The 25290-nt window shown below is 38.2% G+C and overlaps 1 protein-coding gene across 1 annotated transcript in view; it reads right to left on the minus strand.

Annotated features, from left to right (window-relative positions):
• Positions 1–200: 200 nt before the first annotated feature.
• The window catches only part of PCDH15 (protocadherin related 15), a 731645-nt gene continuing 706555 nt past the window's right edge, over positions 201–25290 (minus strand). Inside the window, exons 35-41 of the mRNA XM_082765483.1 lie at positions 22137–22247; positions 10887–10908; positions 9337–9375; positions 7341–7414; positions 6459–6591; positions 4307–5734; positions 201–1192 (exon numbers count right to left, since the gene is read on the minus strand). Coding sequence (XP_082621609.1) covers positions 641–1192; positions 4307–5734; positions 6459–6591; positions 7341–7414; positions 9337–9375; positions 10887–10908; positions 22137–22247 — 2359 coding nt within the window. The 3' untranslated portion in view covers positions 201–640. The remainder of the gene's footprint in view (positions 1193–4306; positions 5735–6458; positions 6592–7340; positions 7415–9336; positions 9376–10886; positions 10909–22136; positions 22248–25290) is intronic.

The following is a 25290-nucleotide window of genomic DNA, read 5'->3' on the forward strand; positions in this document are numbered from 1 at the left end:
TATTCCACTTTCCTGTTTAACAATGCTATAGCCTTACAAACCCCGATTCCACTCTTACATTAGTTTGCTATTTCAGTATTGAGTGAGATCGTCTGTTGGAAAAAAATGGTGTATCACTATTGACTTTGGTATTGTTACTCAAATTTAAACCAGCAGATCTGCTCCATTGACTTCCATGGATTTATTTTTAATTTATTACTCTGAGTTCAGAATCAAGAGCTCTGGATATAAATCTTGAACATAAATAGACGATTTTCCAAATCTAAACAGTATAGCCACAAGTACCATTACAGGAAAAACAAGCTAGGCATGTATAGAACTGTCTGAAAAGTTAACCAAATGTTGCTGTGCAGTTATTAGTAGTTTACTATTTATTAAACAATAAATCAAGATAAAAAATCTAATTAACTTAAACGAAGTATTGTTTAGTGAAATGGGAGCCTGTCAAAACAGTTGTTGGGGGAGGGGGACAATTAATTGGTACAAATGTGAGTGCAAATTTTTTTTTAAACTTTAAAGCATGTCATTTGTAGTATACAACATATGTGCATGATACAAACTTCATACATTTTCTTCAGTGACAATAAAAAGCGCAGTATATTATAAACTGAAGTAAAAATTAAAATTAAAAAAAAAATAATCACAGTTTTGTCATTGGTATGTGAAGATTATTCCAAGGGCCCATCCAGAGCTCCTCTTCATCTGACTGTGTGTGTTCACTGTGTGACTCCAAGGGCTCTTTGACATCCTCGTTATCAACAACTGATTCCTGCTCTTCTGTGCTTTTCATTTTGGAGCCGCCTGGCTTTGCTACTATGTTTTCAGCCCCTATAGAGGAAGCAAATGAGACGCTACAAGGCCTCGTGTTCATTTTATCACTAGAAGATGATCCCTTTGACAATGTGTTCAGTGGGACATTCTCCTCATGTGTCACTGCAAGCTTGTCCAGTTTCTTGAATTGTTTCCCCAGCCTCACTGGAGATGTGACTTTTAAATTATTAGCAAGGCAAACACGACGGGTTCTGACAACAGAGCCATTCTGTGCAATGTAGATGTTACCATTGACGTTGTTTTGAATATTGGGGTTATTAAGACGATTCCTCTGGCTGGAATCAGGAGCGCTGTCTTCTCCAGTGGAGCTGGTCTCATACTCTGGGTCAACTATCAACTTGATCTTTTTCTTTCTGGCCCACTGTTTAATGATAAACAGAAATGTTATTAAATCTCTGCATGATTTCTTACAGTTTTTTGTCATTTTTCCTATCTAGCTCATCTTTTATCTAGACATTTAGTGTGAAATTTTAACTTGGCATTTTGTACTATTCCTTTTAGATTGTACATTGGTATTTCCTAACTCTTCTGGTTACCACTCTGTGCCACTACCATGTATGCCTAATGCTTAAGCACACAATCAATTCAATCAATTCTTTGTACTTGAAAGTTACAAGGATAAACTCATTTTAGTTTGTGAACAGCCTCCTTTCACTTAGATGGTATAAAACAAGGTATAAAAGCTATATAGGTATAAAAAAATATTTTTTTTTCATGTAATGACAAATTCAGTGAGGGGTTGCTACAGATGCATTCAGTGGTGCTGCAATTAAGTCAAAGTGCATCTTCTTTTGAGAATTCTGGGAAAAGAGATGTTACTTCCTGAGAATTAATTTCTGTAAATTGCAGTATTAGTAAGCGAGACATATTTCAACAAAGCAATGTCTTGGTCTATATTACAAAAAGACAGGAAAAACAACTAGATTACTACCACTTTATAAGACAAACGGGAAGGCATTGGTGATAACAAAATTGTGTGATACTTCCAATAAAATACTGTACAAAGGGGTAAATGCTTAGAAAGGCCTTCAAAGTTTTTCTGCAGAGTATTACTGAATTGTAAATTCTGCACAGAAATGGCATTGAGCAAAGCTACTTTATATGCACACTATGTCCAGGAGAAAAATATCTCAGGACATACACAAGGGAAACTCTCAGGCACGATGTTGGCAAAATTGGCTGGTTAGAAAGATTGATGTAAGGCTTTGTGCCAATTCCAATCTAGAGGAACCAATGGAGATGCTTTGCTATTAAATAAAAGATGGTGGAGAAATGAGACTTTTGATTTTATGTAATCTATACACATTCTTAACAAGTTAATGCAAACAATTTCCATGTTGCAGGAACTTTGTACTAATATTGATTACAAAAACCCCATTACTTAATTAATGATTGATTTCTGGTGATACACTTAAACAAGCTACCATTGTTCTTGAATTAATAAAGCAAACACTGTTGTTTCACTAAGGCAGCAGATACCATCACAGTTAAATCCCACTACAATACATACACATGCACTTAAGATAAGACAGTTTTTAAAGAAAGAATATCATGTCAGAGAGAAACGGGTGATGATAATTCTTAAGCTTTGAGGAGTTACACTTTATACAAATTATTTATAGGCCTATTCATTTGTTCCTGATAAAGACATTTAATTTTCTTCACAAATATGTATTCAGGTGGATGAACAGACTAACTTGTTTAAATGGGATCTGTGGGAAAATATCATGTCAGCTACAATTTCATGCTATATGGGAATACAAAAAGTGAGTCATCATAAATCCAGTTCTCATCTCAAATGGAATTCCAGACAGAAAATGAAAAGTTACTATCACGTTTTACAGCTCAGCATCCATTGCCCTTCCAAGGTAACTCCCCAGCAGGCTGAAGTATCATTATATAACATTATGAAGTATCATTATCAGTATCATTAAAAGTCAAACATTTTTCTTGTTCCCTGTAATAGAGACTTCCTGGCAGAGCTTTGGTGCACATGCCCAAAGCCAAATTTGTACTAGCTCAAAAGTACTCATAAGACTAATCCAATACTGGCTCAAAGCTTTAATTTTATTTAAGCTTTCTATTGCTTATTTGGATAAATGGTTGAGAAACAATTCTCTGGCTTTTGATAAAAGACAGATGAAGTACAGATAGATGGTGTGTATACAAAGCTTTCATACTTTGTGTGCTGGCAGCACGGATAAGAGCTCGGCAAAGCAGTAAATCATGCAGGGATTGTTTCTTACACGAAAACACAAAGATGACAACTTAAGTTGTAAATAACAGAAATCCTTCCTAGGCAATCATGCTCGTTCTGAGCAGAAATGTACTATAAGATTTCTCTATTGAATAACTTCAGATATTGCAGCACAGTGAATTTTAAAAGGTATAAATACCAACATACTGAACATAGTTAGCCAGCAATACTTTGCCATTATGCATCTCAAAATTTTAATATATTTATTAAACACAAACAAAAAACAGCCCCCCCAAAAAATCCAAACCCCACACAGTAAAGTGGGAAAGGCCGAAGTTAGAAAATATAACTCATTTCCCCTTATTGAGTTCACATTGTACACCTACCTCTGCACTCCTGCCTTGTACATCAACAATACCTGAATCCCATAATCCAGAAGCAGTTTAATCCCAGTGCTGCTAGTAATATCCAGCTGTTTTGGGAATATTACTGTGCTGTAATTTTAGTTTTCCTCACAGAAAATAGGGAGAACACCAGAGAACTCAGGTGAAGTTTAACAAATGCTTATATGGTAGTGAAATGTGATGAAACCATTTATGACCTTTAAATCATAAATATCTTCATCCTCATTCCTGTTCTCTACTGAATCCCATCTGTTTTGCACCTTTTCCTTCCTGTAAGTGCTATTTTGTGACACAGACATAACCTGCCTGAGCACAGGGCTCTTAACAGGTTTGTGCCACCACGCTTATTGAGCTACTCATCACAGCTAATGCAAAATGCCATGTACTTTTGCATCACTATATACATAATGCAAAAGGATTAAATGTAAAAATTAGCACAGTGTCTCTTTAACTGTATTACTGAAATTAGCAGAGGAAGAACAGTATTCTTTCTTGCCATTGCTATATGAAAATAAGACCTTCTATATCCATCAGTAAGTATACCTGAGTAATCTTTCAGAGGAATTATATTAGTTTGGTTTTCCATAGTTCTATCTTTAACATAGCATAAAAGACTTAAATGCTGATGCAATAAGCTTTGCCTTTTTCTGTTTGGCTACCTCTAGTCAAGCACGAATTGTTTAGGAAAGACCACACAGAAGGCACAGCAAACAAGATCACTCCTTATTGCAAAATCTCCACCTACTGTTGTTGTTTTTCAAAAGGACGTAGAATCACCAGCAGTCTCTGACTCCGTAATGGCAGTATTGAGGGTCTCATCTGACTGAGACTGGCTGTGTTCCTGGGATATCTTTTTTATTTTCTTTCTTTTCATAATAGTGTCAGAACTTTGATTCCCAGTATCAGGGTAAGTAACAATTTTGCTAGAAGGGGCACTAGTTGTCCCTTCAGTACCTTTGGAAGTAACACTGATTTCACTTTCTAGACAAGAAGATTCATTCTTACTGATAGCTTTCTCCTTGTCACTAGCATCTGTACCAACCTCTTCAGTGCTTTCATCCTCACTATCCTCATCATTAATTCCTGATATTCCTCTCTCGCCTTCCTTGTTAGCAGCAGCTCTTGCATTTGCAGATGTTTCAGAAACTGCGCTATTGTTTGTGTTATCTGCATCAGGGCTTGCACCGACTTGGTCTGTATCTTCTTGTTCATCTTCTTCTGAAACCTCTTCTATCGTGTGTTCTATTTCAAGGCTGGCAGAGGAAGTTTTGCTCTTACAGCTGGATCCTGAAGCTTTCCTGTAGCGTGTACCTGATGCAGTAGAGCTGATGCTTGATTTCTGGCTGGATCGCCTCACTCTGCCCCGAGAGCTACCTCTCCTACTTTTTATACTTGACTTTTCAGTGCTTCTTTTACTGCTGGATTCACTAGTCCCCGATTTGCTGAATGAACTTTGTGTAGATGAACTCCTTGAGAGGCTATCATCTTCATCACTATCAGACTCTTCCTCGTCACCATCCTCTTCAGAAGAGTCCTCTTCTGATTCACTGCTGGAGCTGGATCCAGACTCATCATCAGAATCCCCCAAGTCATGCCCAGTTTCCTCATCAGAGTCCACAGTACTTTCAGTGGCTTCATCTTGATCCAGAGTTACTTTCAAATAGTCTTTATCTTCTGACTCCGAGCCAGAGCTACTACTTTCCACTGATGACTCATCTGAAGAGTATCTTCTTCTCTTCTTTTTCTTCTTCTCCTTCTCATAATCACTATCCTCATGTTCGCTCTCTGCTGTGATGCTTATTGAAACTCCTGATTTTGCTTCATCTCTTTCATATCCTTCCTCTCCTTTTCCTCTTGCATCTTGAAATTTTCTGGAGATGCTAATGCGTTTTAACACATGATTTAGCTTTCTCATTGAAGGTCTGTCATCTGTTGATTTCTGGAAGTAACTTCCCCTGATAATCATGCTTTTCTCATCAACCACTTGGCTAGCTGACATCAACTTGGCATAACTGGAATCTTTCCTACTGGCTTTCACTTTCTGCAGAATCATTGGGAATATCTTTGCTTTCTTCCATGGAGAACGAGCAGACTCAGCTCTTCCTACTGGTTTGTGAGCACTGACTGCTACACGACTTAAATGCATCACTGCTTTTAGTTTCCTTTTCCCCTGGCTGGTTCTATATACTCTTCCAGAGCCATGCCTTAGATCCATCCCACCACCTAAAGGTCTACCTTCTATTTGAGCCCCTGCTCTCTGGCTTATACCTCTGCTCGAAGGACCTTTGACTTGACTCATTCCCTGCAAATTATGAAAATGGAACTTGATTACAATTTGAAATATAGGTATTACAAAAACTCATAGTCTAAGTCAATGCAAATGCAACATTTTTTCCCAGGATTAAAACTAACTTACTTGTTTTAGAATAGCTTTTTACCAAAGTTATGAGAAAGCTTTACTTGTAGAAGAGGCTGCAAGTCCACAAGTACCTTGCCTTGGCAACAGGGAAAAATACTGGTTCATAAATGTTCTCTCTTCTCATTTAATAAAAACACACGTGATGGATTAAGAGTCTGGTAATTCTGAATGTTAAGTTTAAAAAATGAACATTTATTCTGGCTGACACTGATATTTCAGAATTTCCTTACATTCAGTTGTAAACCTTATGTTAAATTAGTTTAGGTGACTATTTTTCTCACTGGAAAATCGCCAGTTATAGGCTGAATATTAGTAACACTCCATTCAGTTAAGAACATAAAATGGAATTACCTAAGGCCATGTGGATTTTCACTGAAGTAGAAATCTACATTAATGGAAAAACTAATGTGCATATTAAAAGAAACTTTGCAATTCCTTTTCATTTCTGACACAAACTTTACTGGTTATCACAACAGCAAATGATTAGGATTGGAAGAGCTGCTTATTTGGTCTATATAGAGTATTCTAATTACAAAATCCATTTGATAAGGTTTACTAATGCTTCGACTTGTTGCAGAGACAGAGTCAACATGCCAGAGATGCTTACCTCTTCTGCTGTTGATCCATGTGGGCTGTAGTAGTAGCCACCATCGTTCTCCACCACAACTTCTCCATACTCATCGTACATCCCCGAAGGAGACAGCAGTCTGCGGCGGCTCCCATACTGAGGCAGTTCATACCTGGCAAAACACCATCAGTTCTTTGTAACATGCAAAGATGTACTCATGTGTGTCTCCACACACATCTACAAATGTGCAAACTACAAACTATTGCAACTGGTCCAACGCCCATTACAACCAGAGGGAACCCCAGCTGCGAGGTCTCTGGGATCTCCTGGATGTAGTGACCTTCTTTTCCAGGTACCTGATCTTTTTTTTTTTTTTTTTTTTTTTTTTAACTGAGGGATGAAAGAGTAGATTCTCTAGGATCAGTTCTGGAGAATCCTTGCAAGCTTGTGAGAATAGCCAAAATCCCTAAGTGCTTGCAGTCAGTCAAACAGACTTTATCCAGACAAGGCAGGATGATAGTTTTCTAGGTAAATGTAAAAAGCCAGATGCTGGCTAGGAACTATGAGCAGAAAGTATCACTGAACTCAGGCTGGTGAGCCAGAAAAGGGGAGGAGATGATGTAAATTCATCTCCAAGACAGCAGATATATGCAAATAAAAAAGAAAATATAAAAATGGCATGATAAATGGGCTATGCATACTGTGGTGCAATAATTGGATTCCTGAAGAAGTAGGGAGTTACACGATGCCCCTTTAACTTTCAAGAAGTGAGTTTTGTTGTCAGCACACTCATTAGTGGATGCAAAGATTAAAGTAATCCTGAGGTGAAGGGAAGTCTACAGATTAGGCGCTGTAATAATAAACATCTCCAACCTTGAAAAGCAGCATGTTTAGAAATATATAGGAAAAATGAAAATGTACCCATGCTCATAACTGTAGTAATCTTGTCCATAGTATTCCTGCCCTGGATCAATTCCAGACTCCATACTTAATTCCTGTTGAGAGAGAACACCAATTGACTGATTATAAAGACACAAACAACAGTATCCCAAAGTGAAAAAAAGAAAAAGAAAAAAGAAAAAAGAAAGACAGAAAGACAGAAAGAAAGAAAGAAAGAAAGAAAGAAAGAAAGAAAGAAAGAAAGAAAGAAAGAAAGAAAGAAAGAAAGAAAGAAAAGAACTATCATAATTCAAGGAACACTGTTATCCATCAAGAACCACAATGAGAAATCAACACAAGCTTTAAATGACCCCAACCCTGGTGCATGTCCTGGGAGTGACTGTTCTAAGCCAGCTAAATGTAGCCGCTTGCTGGTGTGGGACGCTGTCTCACTTACCCTGCATAAAACTCCCATCCACTCACTGCAAATACACTTTGCTTATTCAGGGAATCACATTGTGTCTAAAAGATTTGAAACAGAAAGTATTGTGTTTATAAACAAGAACTGTCTTTGCACTTCACTGCAGCGTACTAATACTTCCATTAACTTGGCAGGCCAACTGCTTAGTTCATCTCCAGGTACAATCATCGATTATCAGTTGACCAGTTATCTGAAAAAATAGATCATGCTTGAATAGCAAGGAAATTATTCTCTGTGAATCTGGACATGAAGCTAGGATAGTTTTCCGTCTGTGTGATGAAGCACATGGGAGCAACTTAAAGATGCTCAAGGGCAAAATCACAGAATAATTTAGGTTGGAAAAGACCCTTAAGATCTTCAAGCCTGACACAACCAAGTCCACCACTAAGCCATGTCCCTAAATTCCACATCCACACATCTCTTAAATACCTCTAGGGGTGGCCACTCCACCACTTGCCCGGGCAGGCTATTCCAATGGCTGACCACACTCTCTGTGAAGAAATTCTTCCTGATATCCAATCTAAACCTCCCCTGCCACAACTTAAGGCCATTTCCTCCTGCCCTAACATTTGTCAGCCAAGATGAGAAAGACACCCACCTTACTACTACCTCCTTTCAGGTAGTTGTAGAGAGCAATGAAGTATCTCCTCAGCCTCCTTTTCTCTGGACTAAACAACCTCTGGTTCCTCACCTGCTTCTCATGTGTCCTATTTTCTAGTCCATTCACCAGCTTTGTTGCTCTTCTCTCAAGGCATCCCAGCAACTCACCATCTTCCTTGTAGTGAGGGCACAAATCTGAGCACAATACTCAAGGTGCAAACTCACCAGTGCCATGTACAAGGGACAATCACTTCCCCAGTCCTGCTAGCCATGCTATTTCTGATACAAGCCAGGATGCCACTGGCCTTCTTGGCCACCTGGGCACACTGCTGGCTCATGTACAGCCCCTGTGGACCAGCACCCTCAGGCCCTTTTCCTCTGGGCAGCTTTCCAGCCACTCTTCTCCAGACCTGTAGCACACTATGGGGTTGTTAGGACCCAAGCACAGGACCTGGCACTTAGCCTTGTTGAATGCCATACAACTGGATGCAGCCCATCAGTCCAGCATATCCAGATCCCTCTGCAGAGCCTTCCTAGCCTCAAGCAAATCAACACAGAAGTTGGTGTCATCTGCAAACTTATCCCCTCATCAAGATGGTTGACAAAAATATTAAACAAAGATGGCCCCAATACGGAGACCTGGGGAACACCACTTGTGACTGGTCACCAGCCAGATTTATGTCCATTCATGACTACCCTTTGGGCCCGGCCATCCAGCCAGTTCTTCATTCAGCGAACAGGATATCCATCCAAGCCATGAGCAGCCAAAATAACAAGAGACAATAAATTTCAGGTATTTAAAAACTACATAAATGGATTAACAAGTGTTAGAACCTTTCTTTTCATCTAAGACAGTCAGGAAAAAAATTACCCAGCAAAGATGAGGTTTGATTGGGAAATAATGTAAAAGCCGTTTAAACTGTTATTGCTCAATTAAGACATGAAAAATACTGGTACCTCTGGTCTAAGAAGAGAAGGTCTCAGCAACTGCTGTTGCTACAGAAGAAAATTAGAAAGGTGTTAATTAGGCAGTAACAATTACAATACAAGTCATTTGTGTCAGAATTAAGATTGGAAAGAAATCTTAACAACACAGGTCCTTTAGAGCCTTTCATATGGCAGTCACCTGGGTGCTTCCATAATCACTGAGAAGGAGAAAACTGCTGAGCACATACTCTTGTATTATCACTTTATAGTCCACTATTTATTATATGAAATCAACTTTCCAGTTTATGTGGTGATTCTCTAGATTATTTAGCTCAAGGACTTTTATCAGAGCCCAATAGAATTATTCTGTTGTGTGTGCCATAGAAAGCAGGGAAACAACAGCAAACAAAAATTCCCCACAATGGGAAGAAAACAAACCTATGGGTTTGTAGAAAAGCCTCTAATTCAACTACTAAAAACCTGAAGTACCTTGACTTCTACCCCAAGCTTCTGCTGCAGTACCATCACTTCAGTCCTTTATCTATATTTCTGTACTTCTGTGGCTTTTAACTGAATGCCTTGCAACCACAAATAGACCTGAATTCACAATCCCAATTAGATAGAGAAATATTATCTCACTTTCTTTACAGTTTATCTGTGATTCCTTACTCTGCAGGACACTGTGAGAATAGCATGCTGGGGTGAGCAGAGAGACCCCTGGAGCTCGCACAGAGAGGACTGACAGATCTACATGGTGCATCATAGTTGACACAGGTCATTTTCAGCAGTCGCTTTGTTAATTAGTCTGCACTTCCAGTTTTCTGTAAATGACTTAGACTAATATGCATTAATTTGAAGTTTTGTAAATTAGGATCAGATTTATTCAGGGAGATCAATACTGTTATCTGAACACTCCTCCCAAAATTTGGTGGCACTATTTCAGCCCAAAACCAAACCCTGGGAGACAGGGAAGCTCTGTAGCTGAATTGTGAGACATAAATCAGCTCTGCAAATCAGGAGGCCAAATCACAGCACAACAAACTACTGAATAAGGAACAGCAGCCTCCAGAAGCTCATCCTAAGACTAATAAAAATGATAAAGCGTTCATGAGTAAATACCAACCTTTATGATAGAAACACATGTCAGAGAACTTTGTCATTGTTGAATGAGTTCATTTAGATTTCTGAAGAAAATTCTTCATGTAAGTCATTGCTGGAAGAAAGACACTGCAGGGACAGGCCACAGTGGGTTGCAGAAAATGTCTGTACTGAGCCCTTGACAGTGGGTAGCAGCAGATGATTAGATCTGCTGTAGTAAAACACAGCAAGCAATGGAAGCAATGCCCTACGGAACTTTTTGGCAGGCTGTCAAGCAGCAGTCTCCTGGCCTGGAGGTTACATTTGTGCCACAATGGTTCCAAGCTACCACTGAAAAGTACAGCTCGTGAATACATACACGCTTTTTGAACCACTTTGTATTTCCGGTCTCTAAAATAGCCATTGTTTCATAACACAGGTTTGTATGGGAAAAGTTTGCTGATATAATTAGTAATTTAAATGTAACTATGGAACAGCCTTACCTCTTGCTGTGCATATCCTCGCCTTGAAGTCAGAAAAAGAGAAAAAAAATGTATTAGTATACTTCTGTTAGACTGTATAAGATGCATATTGCCATTCTTTCTGGAGAGATGAGAAGATAATGCGATTACTGGCAAGAAAAGAAATACATATCTACAATATAAAATATGTTTTTCTTTAGATTTGCTCTGCACATACAAATTATTGCATGAGAAAGGCCAGTGACTCTTTGGGATCTTTTCTTGGTTTAGATTGCAAATGAATGAGAAGAAATCCACAATCCCCACAAGCCAGAGAGCCAGTGCACCCAGTGCAACACAGCAAAGGGGAGCAGGGTAAATGCTGTGCTTGGTTTTTCCTTTCTCTCTCCAAGAGAGGAACTGCCAAGTCACCTTCTCTGTTGTCTCAGACCTACAAACAACATCTACAGAGACTCTGTTATTTCACCTGAGTGTTTAAGCAGTGAACAGTTTCTCTACTACTTCTGGACTTTCGTTATCCACAAAGGACTTGCTAGAAATTGGCCTGAAGCTTCTATTAGTAATTTAACACATTATTATTAAAATTACACATTTCCTAACACTTGCTCAGCAGAGGGGAGTTACGTTATTTTAGCTATCTATGATTATTTTGCCACAGGCTTTGTACTGTTGATCTCATTGGATTTGTTGTTGTTGTTGTTGTTTTAATTCATTTTCTTGGAGCCATTTGCATTGCATGACAAATGCATTTACATCTATCAAGGTCTGCATTTTCACATTTTGTGCCAGAAAATTATAATAGTTTATACAAAACTAGCAAACAGCAATTTGGTATTATTATTAAGGATAGGCATGGATTTTTTTAATTTTATTTTTAAGAAGGGAAGAATAAATGCTCAGAAGTATGCTGAGCTTAACCTACTATGCAGATGGCAGTCTAGGGAAATTCATTCATTACACTTGGCTAAACAATAAAGAATAGAGTACAAGTCCTTATTATTCTTTACTATCATCATCTCTAAAATTTTCTATTAATATTCAACACATGGAATTGATTATCAGAATTACATTAAAGCTGTTGCCCATATAATATGAAACTAATGAACAACTGAAATGAAGATCTATCATCACAAGACAATATGTGACTTTTCAAAGCCCACTTGAGAAACACTGTATTTAGTTTCCCTATCGCCTACAGCAATCTTCAGAAAAAGAAGGTCTTGTGTTGCAGAGAGGATAAGTAAGCCTATTAATCTTAATTGTTCTTGAGTAGTCACCGCATCACAGATTAAAATTGTAATATAAGGAATTCTAATTGAATTTGGAATTCTACTTTCTTAAAAATAGCACCACGCTGTGTTTAGAGATGCATATACTTTTCTCACAGTTTTGTGTGGTCATGATTAGAAGAAAAAAATAGCTACACAAAAAATGTCCATTCACTCAATACAGCACAAGGATCTCTATTCTGAGAAAAAGCCAAAGGTCAAAACAACATCATTTGTTTCCAGGAAGGAACTTAAAAGCTCTCCACTGAGGGAGGAATTGCTTCTGGATAGACATTAGCAGCTAGACTTGACTGCAGTCAGAGAGAAATCTTCAATGCAAAAATGGAAAGCAAGAACATAATGCCTATGATGATGTAGGATAATATGGCACCTACTTACACACTCTTGGTGCTAACATGACAGACGAAACAAGAATGTATTTACATGTACAAACACCGTCAAACTTCACATGGCTGTGCTGCTAACATGAGTTAAAGGAACTGCGATTTGCCTAAAGCAACAATTTTCCCAATTACTGGCATCCCACCAGGCATTTGCTATTTCATACTTTTTATCTGTTTTCACATTAAAAGTGTAAGAATCATAAAACCCAAATACTACAGATACTACTCAGTGGAGGCAACTGCTTATCAGTTTGCCCCGACTCTTGAAATGGAGGTTTCCTGCAGTTCATAATTAGAATCTGAAGAGAACAAGAACCTGGAGGGGAGATGAGTAATGATACATTACTGCTTAATTTCAGCTTTGCAGATATTTCAAAGGCAAGAAGAGTTCTCCACAGATGCAATCTCTGCTCCTGCTCAGGACTCAACCCAGTCAAGCTGCTGATAAAAGGACCAGGGCTATATCCAGGGTCACATCTGACAGTAAATAAATAAATTGGACAACCCAGACAACCCAAGGAGGGGTCAATAAGCTTGTATACGGTCAACATTTTGCCAAGTAGTATATTGGTTGTCATACTTCCTAGTGCTGCAGAGCTCTAGTAGCACCCAGATATTTCAATAGGACAGAACCTCCCTAGTGTAGGTTAAAATACATGCTATTGGTATAGTTTCTTTCCCAGTCTAATCAATTTTTATTTTTTAATAAGGGCTGTTCAAGAAATGAACTAAAGAACAAAGGTTGCATTAATTACAGTCAAAAATAAATTAGGTTTCATAAACCCTCCAACTTAATGAGGGTTTAAAGAATTAGAAAAGGTAGATGCTCCTCATTAGTGAAGAGCTGATTACCACGACCCCCACAGACTCTTCTGAGTGATTGGATGAAATATTTAAAATGGAGTTTTTGTGTGACGTCCAACCTTTCTACCCAAGGAATGCTACAGATAATTGCAGCTGAATAAAACATTTGAAGTTTATCTTCTGAATTACTAAACACCTGCAACTCTACTGTATGACACTACACACTGCAAACTTATTTTGTATTTGTCTAGTATTTCACTAGTGATGTAGAGAGCTATACAAAAGCATCTATTACGCTTAGCACAGTAACTTCTCATGCTCATCTGTGCACACTCAACTGTCCCACTGCCTCCACACCTGGACCACAAGAAGTACACAGAAGAAGGCACACATATAAGCCATCTTCCAATTCTGGATCTTAAATCTTAAACATTTCTCTAATAGCGCTAATCTTTGACAGTTTGCTGCTGGTGCTGCAGTTGTGCCACTCAGAGCTATTTGGTATGATGGGCAGCTAATCTACCTGTGTGAATCTCAAATTATATTGACTCTTACAGTAAAAATGCTGTGATGGATAATCATTCCCTGCACACGTTTGGGTACAGTTCCTAATCATTACCTGTCTTGGAACTACAATCTAGCCCAAGAAGAGTGCAGGACTTCATTATGCATAGAAAAATTCTAATACATCAGCAAAACTTGCATGATGGAGATCATGAAGTTTGGCTCTGAAAAAAAAAAAAAAGACAAACTACCTTCAGCAGTTTCCGACTGAAGCATCCATACATGTCCTAACCGCAGATTAAAAAAAAAAAAAAAAAAAAAGAGAGAGAAAAAGCCAAGCACCACAGAAATGCTGAGTATCTCTAGACATTCTGATAAATAAGTACCTTTTTGCTCAGAATTATACGTTTGATATTGAACTGAATTTTAGTTTTTCTTCATTCTGTAATATATGCCTTTACCACTGTTTTTAAAAATATTCATTTTAAACATGAATATTCTTCATTTTGGCAAAGAAATAAATGAAACTTGCAGGTTGAACCAAACTAACATTCACTTAAATGCCAAAATGCTTTTACTTACCGTTTGTTTCAAAGGACAAGCTAATTGACATATTTAATGCAAAGGTCTGATTTAGATAACTGTGAGCAAAAAAGCCAGAATGTAAATCCATATTGCATGGATTTTTACAAGTACTTATAAACCATTCACTTAGTGACACTAATCAGAATGACTTTATTACATTTTAAGATAAGCAAGATGTATTAACTGAAGTTCATGGCAAATTAGCATGAAAGTTAGAGAGATGACATCAACATGAACATGCAAAATAAAAAAAAAATGCTTTGTACATTAAATCATTTACAAAATAAAAACTTTAAATGTGCAGTTACAATATATATATATATATATAAAAGCAATGGAAGGCATGTAAGTGACATGAGGGAAAACAGACGGGTTTACTGACAAATCTAGAGAAAAACCTTCTTCTGACTTAAGAGATGCAAATGTGAGCTGAAAGAAAGCAAGCCAGCATAACAGAGCACTGCGTCATCTCCCACGCAATAAAAAGGTGAATTACTGTAATAATGCTGGCTCACTGTGCTGAGACTGCTTACTATCAGCACTTGCTTTCTTTGACATCCGATATTTGACAGCAAGATTCCTCCCAGGTGGTACATTTTATGGGCAAAGCAAGAGATTCCCATTACAGACACAGAAGAATTGCTCTGCTTGGTGGTATTAGCTACAGTGCAGGCTGCTTATCATAATGCAGGATCAAGCCCTCTGTCACCTATGACTGATCCTTGGGTACAAATAGACAGTTTTCCCCAAGCAGTTCTGGTAGAAAAAGACTGAGAACCAATGCCATAGAGCAGTACAATGTAGTGTTGAGAAAACCACTTGTAAAATCATACATTACAAATTTCTGAGGAAACAGGTAATACAAAGTCTCTATTTTGGGATTAGGACTAAGTAGTGATATACAGCGGAGAAAAGGAAAAAGTCTGAATTTCTGGAGAGTCTGAGGCAGATACCATGTGCTGCATTAGAGTCATCTCACTCAAAATGTAACATGCAGAAAACATCCAACCGAAAACATTACAGTGCTGTCGACTGGGATGGAAAGCGTTTCTCAAGCTCCTCCACAACACAGCTCAAGCTGCCATTCTGCTGGTTGTGCTCAGCCACTGCCTCTGGATTTGGCAGCTCTGGTGTTGCAACTGGTTTGAGCTTAGAAATGTGCTTGGGCAGAACGTGGTTTTTGTCTATTTGGCTGTACATGTTGGCCACGGACTTTTCAATTGCTGCTAAATTCTGAATGTTTTTAAGAATACCTTTCAGCTCCCTACGGGGAGGTGGCTCTGGCACTAGGGCCGGTGGCAGTACAGCTGGCTGTTTGGCAGGGGGTTTTGAATGCTTTGCAGGGGAGAGGTGCTGGGTGCTAAGAAGAGATGAAGAAAGAGACACGGGGGGCAGAGCTGGAGGATGTGGTGGCGACTGAGGAGGGGATGCAGGTGGAGGTGGCAGCAGTGGAGGTGGGGGTGGGGGTATTTTAGGTGGATCTGGAATGCTTTCTGCAACTTCTCCTTTGGTCTGAGGAGCTAGAAAACTTTGGCAAACTGATTTCTTTATCCTAAAAGACGGAGGAGTTGGCTTCCGAGTTGGTGGAGGAGAAAGTTCTTCAGGATAGTCGTGGTGAGTGATGATTACAGAGGGGACCGTGGAAGGCTCAGGCTCAACTACTTCAGCACAAGGTGTTGGAGAGGACAGAGGAGAAGAGCGAAGGCAAGGAGAAGCAACCACACTTTTAGGAGACTGCTCTAGCACGTTCTCTCTTTCTTGGAAACAGCTGCTGTGTGTTGGCGAACGGATGGATTTCACATCAGGAGATTTCACTTGCTTCATTTCCTGCAAAGCCTGCTGCTCAAATTGTCTTGCCTTCTCTTTTACAGTTAACTTGGGGCCACTTATTCTTTGAAATAGTGGACTGCTAAGATCATCTCTGCTAGGCTGATTTTCAGTTCCTTCATTCTCTGCTTTGAGTCTTTCCTGTTGCCACTGAATGGGGTCCATGATAACTGGCCTGCTCAGAGAACCAGGCACGTGTCTTTTGGTAACGTGAGCTGGTACCGTCCATGCACGGTGACTGCCTCCCAAGGAGGCATCTCTCAAGACTAAGTGCATAGGAGAAAGAGTATCTAGGGCATCGCTTCTTTTCCGTAGTAACCCAGCAGCAGCGGGACTCTGAGTGAAACCTTCCACATACAATGGGTTTTGAGTAGTTAATGGGTTCTCATCAGATAAAAAAGTAATGTTACTTGAAGATTTGGGGAGATTATTGTTCAATGATCCATTGATATTAGATTGCTTGTGAGCCTCGATAGCACGGGAAGCAAAGCTGCTTATAACTCTCTGACGATCTCCTTCTTCTAAGACTGATTTTTTTCCCCTGCTTTGTTGGAAATGGTAGAGAAGAAAAAGACTTGAAAGAAAAGAAGATAATCACATGTAAGGAAACATGCATGGACATAGATTTTTATGAGAGAGAAAAAAAGAATTTGTGATATGAATCAGAGCTGTAACAATACTTCCAGCAAACTACTACTACCCAACACACACACACAAAAGTCTACTAGACTACTGGGCAAGACATTTACTTTCACATATTCTTTAGGGGAGAATGACTTTAGGAGGAAGAGAAACTGTAAGATTTTAGCTACTCAGCAAGTTCAAAAATTGTTGACTTCTTCTTAAAAAGCATAGATTTCAAAAGTATCAGGGTCAGTACTGTACCCTGCCTTACAAGTGATAAAAAAAAAAAATCAATATTATGTACTATTGCTATACAGTTTCCCTGTGAGATAATATGGAATCATTGTATGTATCCTGTTTGTATATTTGTTTCCATCACTGACACAGCAGTGGCACTGTGCCATACAGCACACAGCCAACACAGGTTCACCTTCAAAATTCCTGTAAGTATTCTATTTTACAATAATTGTGCATCAAACCTCTGCAATTCTATAAAAATGTGTACAGTTAGGCAGCCTTTAAGTGTGCCTGCATTGCCTATTGAGGAGTGGCCACAGGTCAGCTGTAAAACTAGAACTGGGAGGCTGTAGCGAGGTGGGGGTTGGCCTGTTCTCCCACGTGCCTGGTGACAGGACGAGGGGGAATGGGCTTAAGTTGAGCCAGGGGAGTTTTAGGTTAGATGTTAGGAAGAACTTCTTCACTGAAAGGGTTGTGAGGCACTGGAACAGGCTGCCCAGGGAAGTGGTGGAGTCACCATCCCTGGAGGTCTTTAAAAGACGTTTAGATGTAGAGCTTAGGGAAATGGTTTAGTGGGGACTGTTAGTGTTAGGTCAGAGGTTGGACTCGATGACCTTGAGGTCTCTTCCAACCTAGAAAATTCTGTGAAATTCTGTGAAACTGCTCTGCAAGCCGACAGTCAGCCTGAAACTGTGGCCACAGGGGGAGTCAGAGGTGCCCCAGGCACACCCAAAGCTCGGAGCTGCAAGGTGCAGGCCAGTGGGAGAAGAAGCCAGTCAGCTGAGATGCGTGTTGCACTCTATCCATTCTGAGACTGATTTTTACAGGCATTAATTCTTGCATTTATGATTCAGCTATTGATGCAGAAGTATCTGTATGTGTACTGATTTCATCTCTGCATCATGTTAGCCAAGCAAAAATCCCCTGTAGTTAGATTACATTTAACTTCTAGTCCAAAAGTAGGATGTCTCACCATTTCCTGGAATTTACCTAGCACTTCTGAGTGACTCATTAACATACCTTCTTCAAGGACTTCTAATACCAAACACTACCGAGCAGACTTTAAGATAAACAGAACTTTAAAACTCAGTATCCCCAAACTGTCTGCTAGAAAAGAGTGCCCCTAGATCCCTGTTTTAAATAATGAGACTGAAAATAAACTTTTTTCCCACCAACTACGAAAAATTTAGGATATTGGCCAACTCCAGATACAGCTAAAAGTGAAGCACTTGATACTTTTAAAGAGATTATCCTCCCCTCATTCAGATGAGACTGCATCAAAATGCATTTCCATCACTGCCATACACAGTTTTATTTTATTGTACCTAAACAGATCCCTGTCTAGTAGAGAGATGCAAGAAAACAGACCTCAAAATGATGCCTACTCTAAAAGCTCTCTGTGAAATTGTCCACAGGACAAGCTATAGGGAAGAATATGATGATGGTGTAAGGAGACATTATGGTAGAGTGGGGAGTAAAGGCAATATTAACATTACCGCTTTTGTGCAATTCAATTGGAACTTCACTGCCTTTGCCATTAGGTAAAGATACTTTGCGGCTACCCTATGCATTGAATGCCTCATTGAAAACTTTCCCCTTGCCTTAAGCAACTGCAGCTAAAATATAGAATGAGAGTAATGACATTTATACAAAAAATTACCACTAAAACTATTTTTAGAGTCTCTTGAGCTAACAGTTTTCCAAAAATTTCTGAGTTAAAAATTCTTAGTTTTACAAAACTTGAGTCATATTCTTCTAACTTTTTGAAAAAAAAAAAAGGAACAGTGGAAAAAAAATAACAATATTTTCCATTTTGACATGAATGTTGGAAGAAGCTGTATTAGACCTCTTGGACAGATTTCTCCATTATGCAGATATTTTTTATTTCCTTTTTTAATTAATATTTTTTCGACACTCCCTTCCCCCTTTTTTTTTTTATAGATCTGAAAATATTACTCAATCTAAATTACTGGAAACTTAACCTCTAGCGGTTAAACTAGAAAAACTGGAAATGTAATTTAATAACTCATTTGCTTTTTTTTTTTTTTCTGGCTGGGAGATGACTCACAAAGAGAAACTACAGTCTCCCATTTCCATAGGGACCCAGAAGGATCAAGAAGAACCACTGTACAGCATACAGAGCTCACTGTCCCATTTGTGAACCCTCCCAGCAAAGCCACGGGGGGTTATATTAGTGAATAAACTCTTCCTCAGACACTACAGTTCTCCAAAAATCATTATGCCTTTGGGCAGAACATAACCATATACTGTAGATAACTGTTCTAGTGTAGAGTCGGTATGAAAAATAATTGATTTCACACTAATAATAAACTAACTCTTTATTCTCAAGCAGCATACTTTAAGATTGGTCACGCATCCATCTATTTAGAGACGAGAGAAATAAATGATTCTGAACTTGAAGGACACCCTCCAGTAGAAAGCTCGTGCAAGATGACATAACCTTTATGCTACTGGAATGGATTATTTCAAAAGCTTCTTAGCTCCTTTCTTGGTTCATATGAGCTCTCTCACAGATGAGGTTATCCTGAAATCTTCTATTTAAGTATGGATATTTTAATCAATGAGAAACTTCAGATCACCAGTATGAAGCCTATTTCTGTAAACTGAAAGATTAGTACCTGTCTAGAAAGGAATTACAAATAGCTGACTAAAAAAAGATTTTGGTCCCATCCAATTCTAATATCGTAGGTCCATGACCAGAAAGCAAATCTCCTGTGTGCACACTCAGGATTTTAAGGATTTTATTGTTTTAATTCTTTTTCACCCTAGTATGACTATTTGGCCTCAGAAATAATACCATTCAAGTTCAGCAATCATACTTCATCTCTACATCCTACAAAAGGATAAAGAGAAATACAAGTATTGAAACTTCACAGTAAATGTCTTTCCTGTACTTGATCAATGGACAAATAAAAGATGAATTTCAGATTGCAAGGTTTAATGGGAACTAAGGTAAGGAAAACTAGCATTTCTACTAGCTACGAATATTAAGACAAGGAAATTAGCTTACTTACTGATGCCTATGTGTCCAGACAGAGAAAAATAAAAATTATGAGACAAGGTAGATTTAAAACTGAAGAGTTTAGTTTCATTTCATTTGCTAAAAACACCAAATTAAGAACACAAGACACAAGGCAGTACTGCAAATGAAAGATGACTGTCTCAGGACAACTACAGACAGGAAATATTTTACTAAACTTCATGTCAAAATTTAATAAAAGGTATTTCCTAAAAAGTAATTTCCTACGTTATACCAGTGCCTTGAAATCAAATAGTTGACAGAAAGAATGTGTAATTTGTACTTATTTTTATTGAATTATGTGTGTGTTTTTTGTTTGTTTTTTTAATCCTAGGCATATTCATTTAACTTTTAAGGATTTTTACTGCTAGATATTTATCAGTTCCTTAACATAGCTGTATGCAAAGACATCTAGGAGAAAGTATTCTAAATATGGGATCTTTTCTTGGTGCTATTAAAAACTATTATTTATGAAAATGAATATAAATCTAAATCTAAATTCCAATTTTGCAAATCTATAAATTAGCACCTACATGTTTCAGTGCTAAAAAGTAATATAAATAATAATAATAATAATAAAAATCTTTGCAGGTATAATAACCCAGCATAATGAGGTTTGATCTGGGCTTAGCAGAAGGTATTCACTGGTGTACAAAGCGCAAATTTATCCATTGGGACATCCAATTCCCACTGATGATCAGCTTTATATCACTGCCAGTAAAATCAGCAGAAGTCATTTGTTAGTTTCAGTAGGAATTTAGTAAATGCAAAAGAAATAGGAATTCTATCCAGCAGGGCATTTCACTGCATGCATAAGTATACAGATGTGATCCCATTTGGTTTGCAGTCAAAGTGCTCACATTCAAAGATGTGACTATATGCTATTGTCAAACACTTTTTTCCTCTCTTCCTGCCCCAGAAATAACACTTCACAAAGGCAAAAGGTATAGGAGGAAATCCAGCAGTTAGGAGAAGCTATTCTAAGAAAGCTCTGGCATCATTTCAAGCATTGAGCCTGCTCTCAGATGGCTAAGAGGTAAAGCAGCAGCAATAGGCATTGTCACACCTCCTTACCATTTAATAAACTCAATCACAGCATCTATAACATTTCAACACTCTGAACAAAATAAATAACGACTGAAAATACAGAAGGTGACAGTCCTCAATGAAACCAGCAGCTCCGTCTCCCTGCCTCCAAACATTACTATTGCTGTATTCTTCAGCGTTACCCATTTTTAAAATATAAACATTGATGAGTAAATCTGGAAAGTTGATAAGCAGCACCCTCACCCCCGCCCCTCCAGTACGGAACAAATATTAATTGGCTCTTCTCCACTGTAATGTTCTCATATTGAGAGTTAAATTGTTGTTGGAGTCCACACATTTCAGATTTACAAAGGCATGAGAACATTTTGTATCTTTGCAATGTTATTATATTACAAGCATCTAACAGGTAAAAGACATATCCATTGAACTGCCACTCGTTTCTCTGCACTGATAGTTCCTTTATGTTTAAATTTAATTTTCAAAATGTTTTTAATTTTAAAACGACAACAAGAAAAGAAAAAAAAAAAAAAGAGGTTTTGGTGCAGCAATTTTATTAGATGTGTTTAGTCAGCAGCTTTGGAAAATGTTGGCCTGGATTTTTATAAAGGAGCCATCCTGGCTCCCCCTCTTTGCGAAGGCCTGCTGTAGGCTCTAGAAAAAACATCTGGTTATGCCTTGCATTTTGCCAAATAAAAAGCTGTTAAAAATTCCCTTGTGCATTAAGAGAAATCCCCATTAGCAGGTTAAATTTTTATCTCCTTACAGAGACCTATTTATTTTCCAGATGTTGGAGAACCCCAAGCAGCTGGAGAAACATCCCTTCGTGAAGAAAAGCTTTTTTGACATTGACTGCTGGAAGTGGTATCCCTGCAAAGTGAATCATGGCTTTGGTCATTATCAATTATATTGATGTATTGCAAAGAACACTTACATGGTGCTGTCGCCAAGCTCTTCATAGAGGTTGTTGGCAGTGGTGCTGGCTGGTTTGCCTGCCGGTAGGGCCATCTGGATTCTTGCAGTCTTTGCGCACTCAGCCTGTCGCCTTCGGGAAGCCGTGCAGGGTGGAGAAATACACTCAAATTAGAAGCACTCTATACCCTAACATAAGCTGAAATGAAAAGATTTCTATGCTTTTTCCTGCAGTTTACAAAACATTCCTGCCTCTCATCCTCAAAGAGAAGTAGTAACGTGAGAATTTTTACCCATCTTTTGCACCTGCACATTATTTGTTCTTTCTTAGGGGAATCTCAGCACCCACCATGGACAGACACCTCCTGAGCCCAGCACTGCCAATTTGCAGCAAGCACTTCCAGGCAATGATGCACACGCTAGCTCTGACACTGCTCTTATTAGCAGGTTTATTATACTGGCTGTCCAGGGATAATGACAAAGAGAGTAAGCTCCTTTGACTATTTTATTCCAATGCCAAGATACTATAATTTTAAATATAAAACTCTGACAAAGTTTAATTCATCACTTACAACTCATTTCTCATTACAGTTGACTGCTAAATTTCAGTCTCAACATTTTTTCTAAGATTTTTTTTTTTTATGGGTAAATTCACTGCAACAAAACAAAACAAACAGAAAGAAAAACCACACAACTCTATTTTCTACTTAGAAAATAAAAACTATGGTTTCTCATTTGCACCCCAGCCTGACATGTAGGTGCTTGCTTGAGGAATACCACACATGGATTAATATTTTTTCTGTCCTCTGCAGGAAACAGGCTATGTCCTGAACAGTGGTATCTTCAATGCATGTTAGCATGCAATAATAAAAGGCCCTGAGTGGCCATACATGTATCACTCGAAAGCCTTGCTGTACAGGATGTTCAGAAACAAATTGGAGTGTAGGAAGTAAGTCTCACTGCTTGTCAGTTACCCTGTTAAAACTGAACACAAGTAAGCCCTCAGAATTCCTATGCAAGCATTTAGAAACAAAGCAGAAAACAAATACTTACTCTTTGAATCTGTTTTGTTATGCAGTAAAAAGATGAGGAGATAAAATGGAAGGTTAAATTAATTCTGTTTGCAACAATTGTCTTAAACAGTGAAACTAATAGGAGTAATAAACTAGATGCTACTTAATTATTCCACACATAAAATTACAGAATTAATGACATGTTTAAAGAATCGTAATTTCCAGAGCTGAACAGTGAGTGTTTAGCTGCTATTTGCACTACTCTTGAAACAATTTTGCAGTCAGTATAAGCATGAATTACAGCAGGGAAAATTGCTTTGGGCTTACAGAAAACAAGTCCCTGCCACACATACAGAAAGAAAAGAAAAAGACACAAAAACAGGATCTACCTTGTCATATTTCGTTAGCCAATAGACTATTAGAGTTGTGTTTTTATAACTGCTTTATCCCTTTAAAATATTTTGAGAATGCTACAGAAAATGTCTTCAGTAGTGAAAGAGTATTATTTTCAATTTCTATTAAGAAAATGGCATTTTTTTGATTAATAGTCTATTACTTATACTTACCTTCTGGGGTTACATTAAATAGTGTATTTCTAAGACACTAAGTAATGGCAAGGAATAATGAGTTTCTGGCTTGTTTACAAAAGCCATAAATGTAGGCATTGAACTGCACTTTGACAGTGTTTATTTTATACTTAGAAGATAACTCATTTAATTTAAGTAGTACTTTTATAAAATTTAGTAAGTAAAATTAATCCTCTGAATGTTAACTTGATCATGGGTCTGGAAAGCACTGAAAAATGCCCCTACTGCACATAAAAAGTTTTAACAGTGAGAAAATATTTAAAATTTCCATTATATGTGCTGAGATTATGACAGTTAATTTTATTATTTATTTAATGATAAAAATAATATAAAACAATGTATAATTTATATATTATAATCTTTACACTCAGAGGCAGACTTAAGTATCTCCTTTGCCAGAGTGTTATCAGGAAAAATACTGAAGCTCCTTTCAAAGAGGAGGAAAAGGCTGTAATGCTGTTGCTATTTATTAACAGTAAAATGCCTTTTATTTTCTTCGGTCCTCTTCAGTGATACCTTTTCCATAAAGGTATAGTTTACTCACACCGGTCTGCTCTGAATCCAACTCCAAGTCATACTTCTAGACTGTGATTTTTGATGAAGTTAGACAGATTCCTTCAAGTCCTTAAGAGACTGTTAATCTCCTTTGATTACCTAACAGGCACCAAGGAGAAATATTGCTATTACCTTTCTTAGGGAACCAGGCCACTCGGATAATAAAAACAGTAATCACTTACTACTGGTAGGTTGGGCTGGTTCAGTAGTGTTTCACTGGAAGCTAACAGCTAACTTTACGTATTAATGACAGATATAAAGCAGCTTTGAGATGTGCTGCCATCCCACTGGTACAAAGTTTGTCAAGCACTTCCAGACTCCTGTAAAAGACTTTCTGCTTTGACCCAAACTGTTTGGAAATACTGGGGTGTAAACGCACTCCAAAGAACCTGCAGTAGCCATTAGAAAATGGCTGTTCTTGCCTACTTTTCTGATGTCACCATGGAGAGTGCTTTCAGGCAGGCTACTATTTTGTCCGTGTAGGATAAGCTTTTCCAATGATGAATAACATATCACAGAATCATCTAACATAGTACTTTTCTAACTCCAAATGGCAGTGCAGAAAGGAAAAATGCAGTGTTTAAATCCCATCTGGAATGCTGTACTATATTACACCTATTGCAGCATTCAAATTGTAAGTGCTCTCTGGCAACACGTGCACATCAGCTTGTCTGTGCCCTCTCCTCCCACAGACTCCTGCAACACTGCAGCAGGAGTCTGCAGAGGCACTGCCACTTCATTGCCCTTGATGTAGTGAAGGGAGCAGACAACAAAGCATTTCTCAAAAAGCAAACAAATGATCAAAAAAAAAACAAATCAAAAAATCCACCATGGCTCTGAGAACCCCATCCTGCCTGGTCTGACAGAGCAAAGGTTTCCCACAATAAGGGCACATTGCATTCCATCTAGTTCATCGATTTTTAAATGGAGATAGAAGGGCATGGAGATACAGATGGATGTATGTACAAGTTGAATACAGCTTGTTACTGAGGAAGATGCATGGACTTATTTAGGTTTTGGT

This window comes from Aythya marila (genome assembly GCF_965140915.1).
Source record: "Aythya marila genome assembly, chromosome: 7".
In the NCBI taxonomy this organism is placed as follows: Eukaryota; Metazoa; Chordata; class Aves; order Anseriformes; family Anatidae; genus Aythya; species Aythya marila.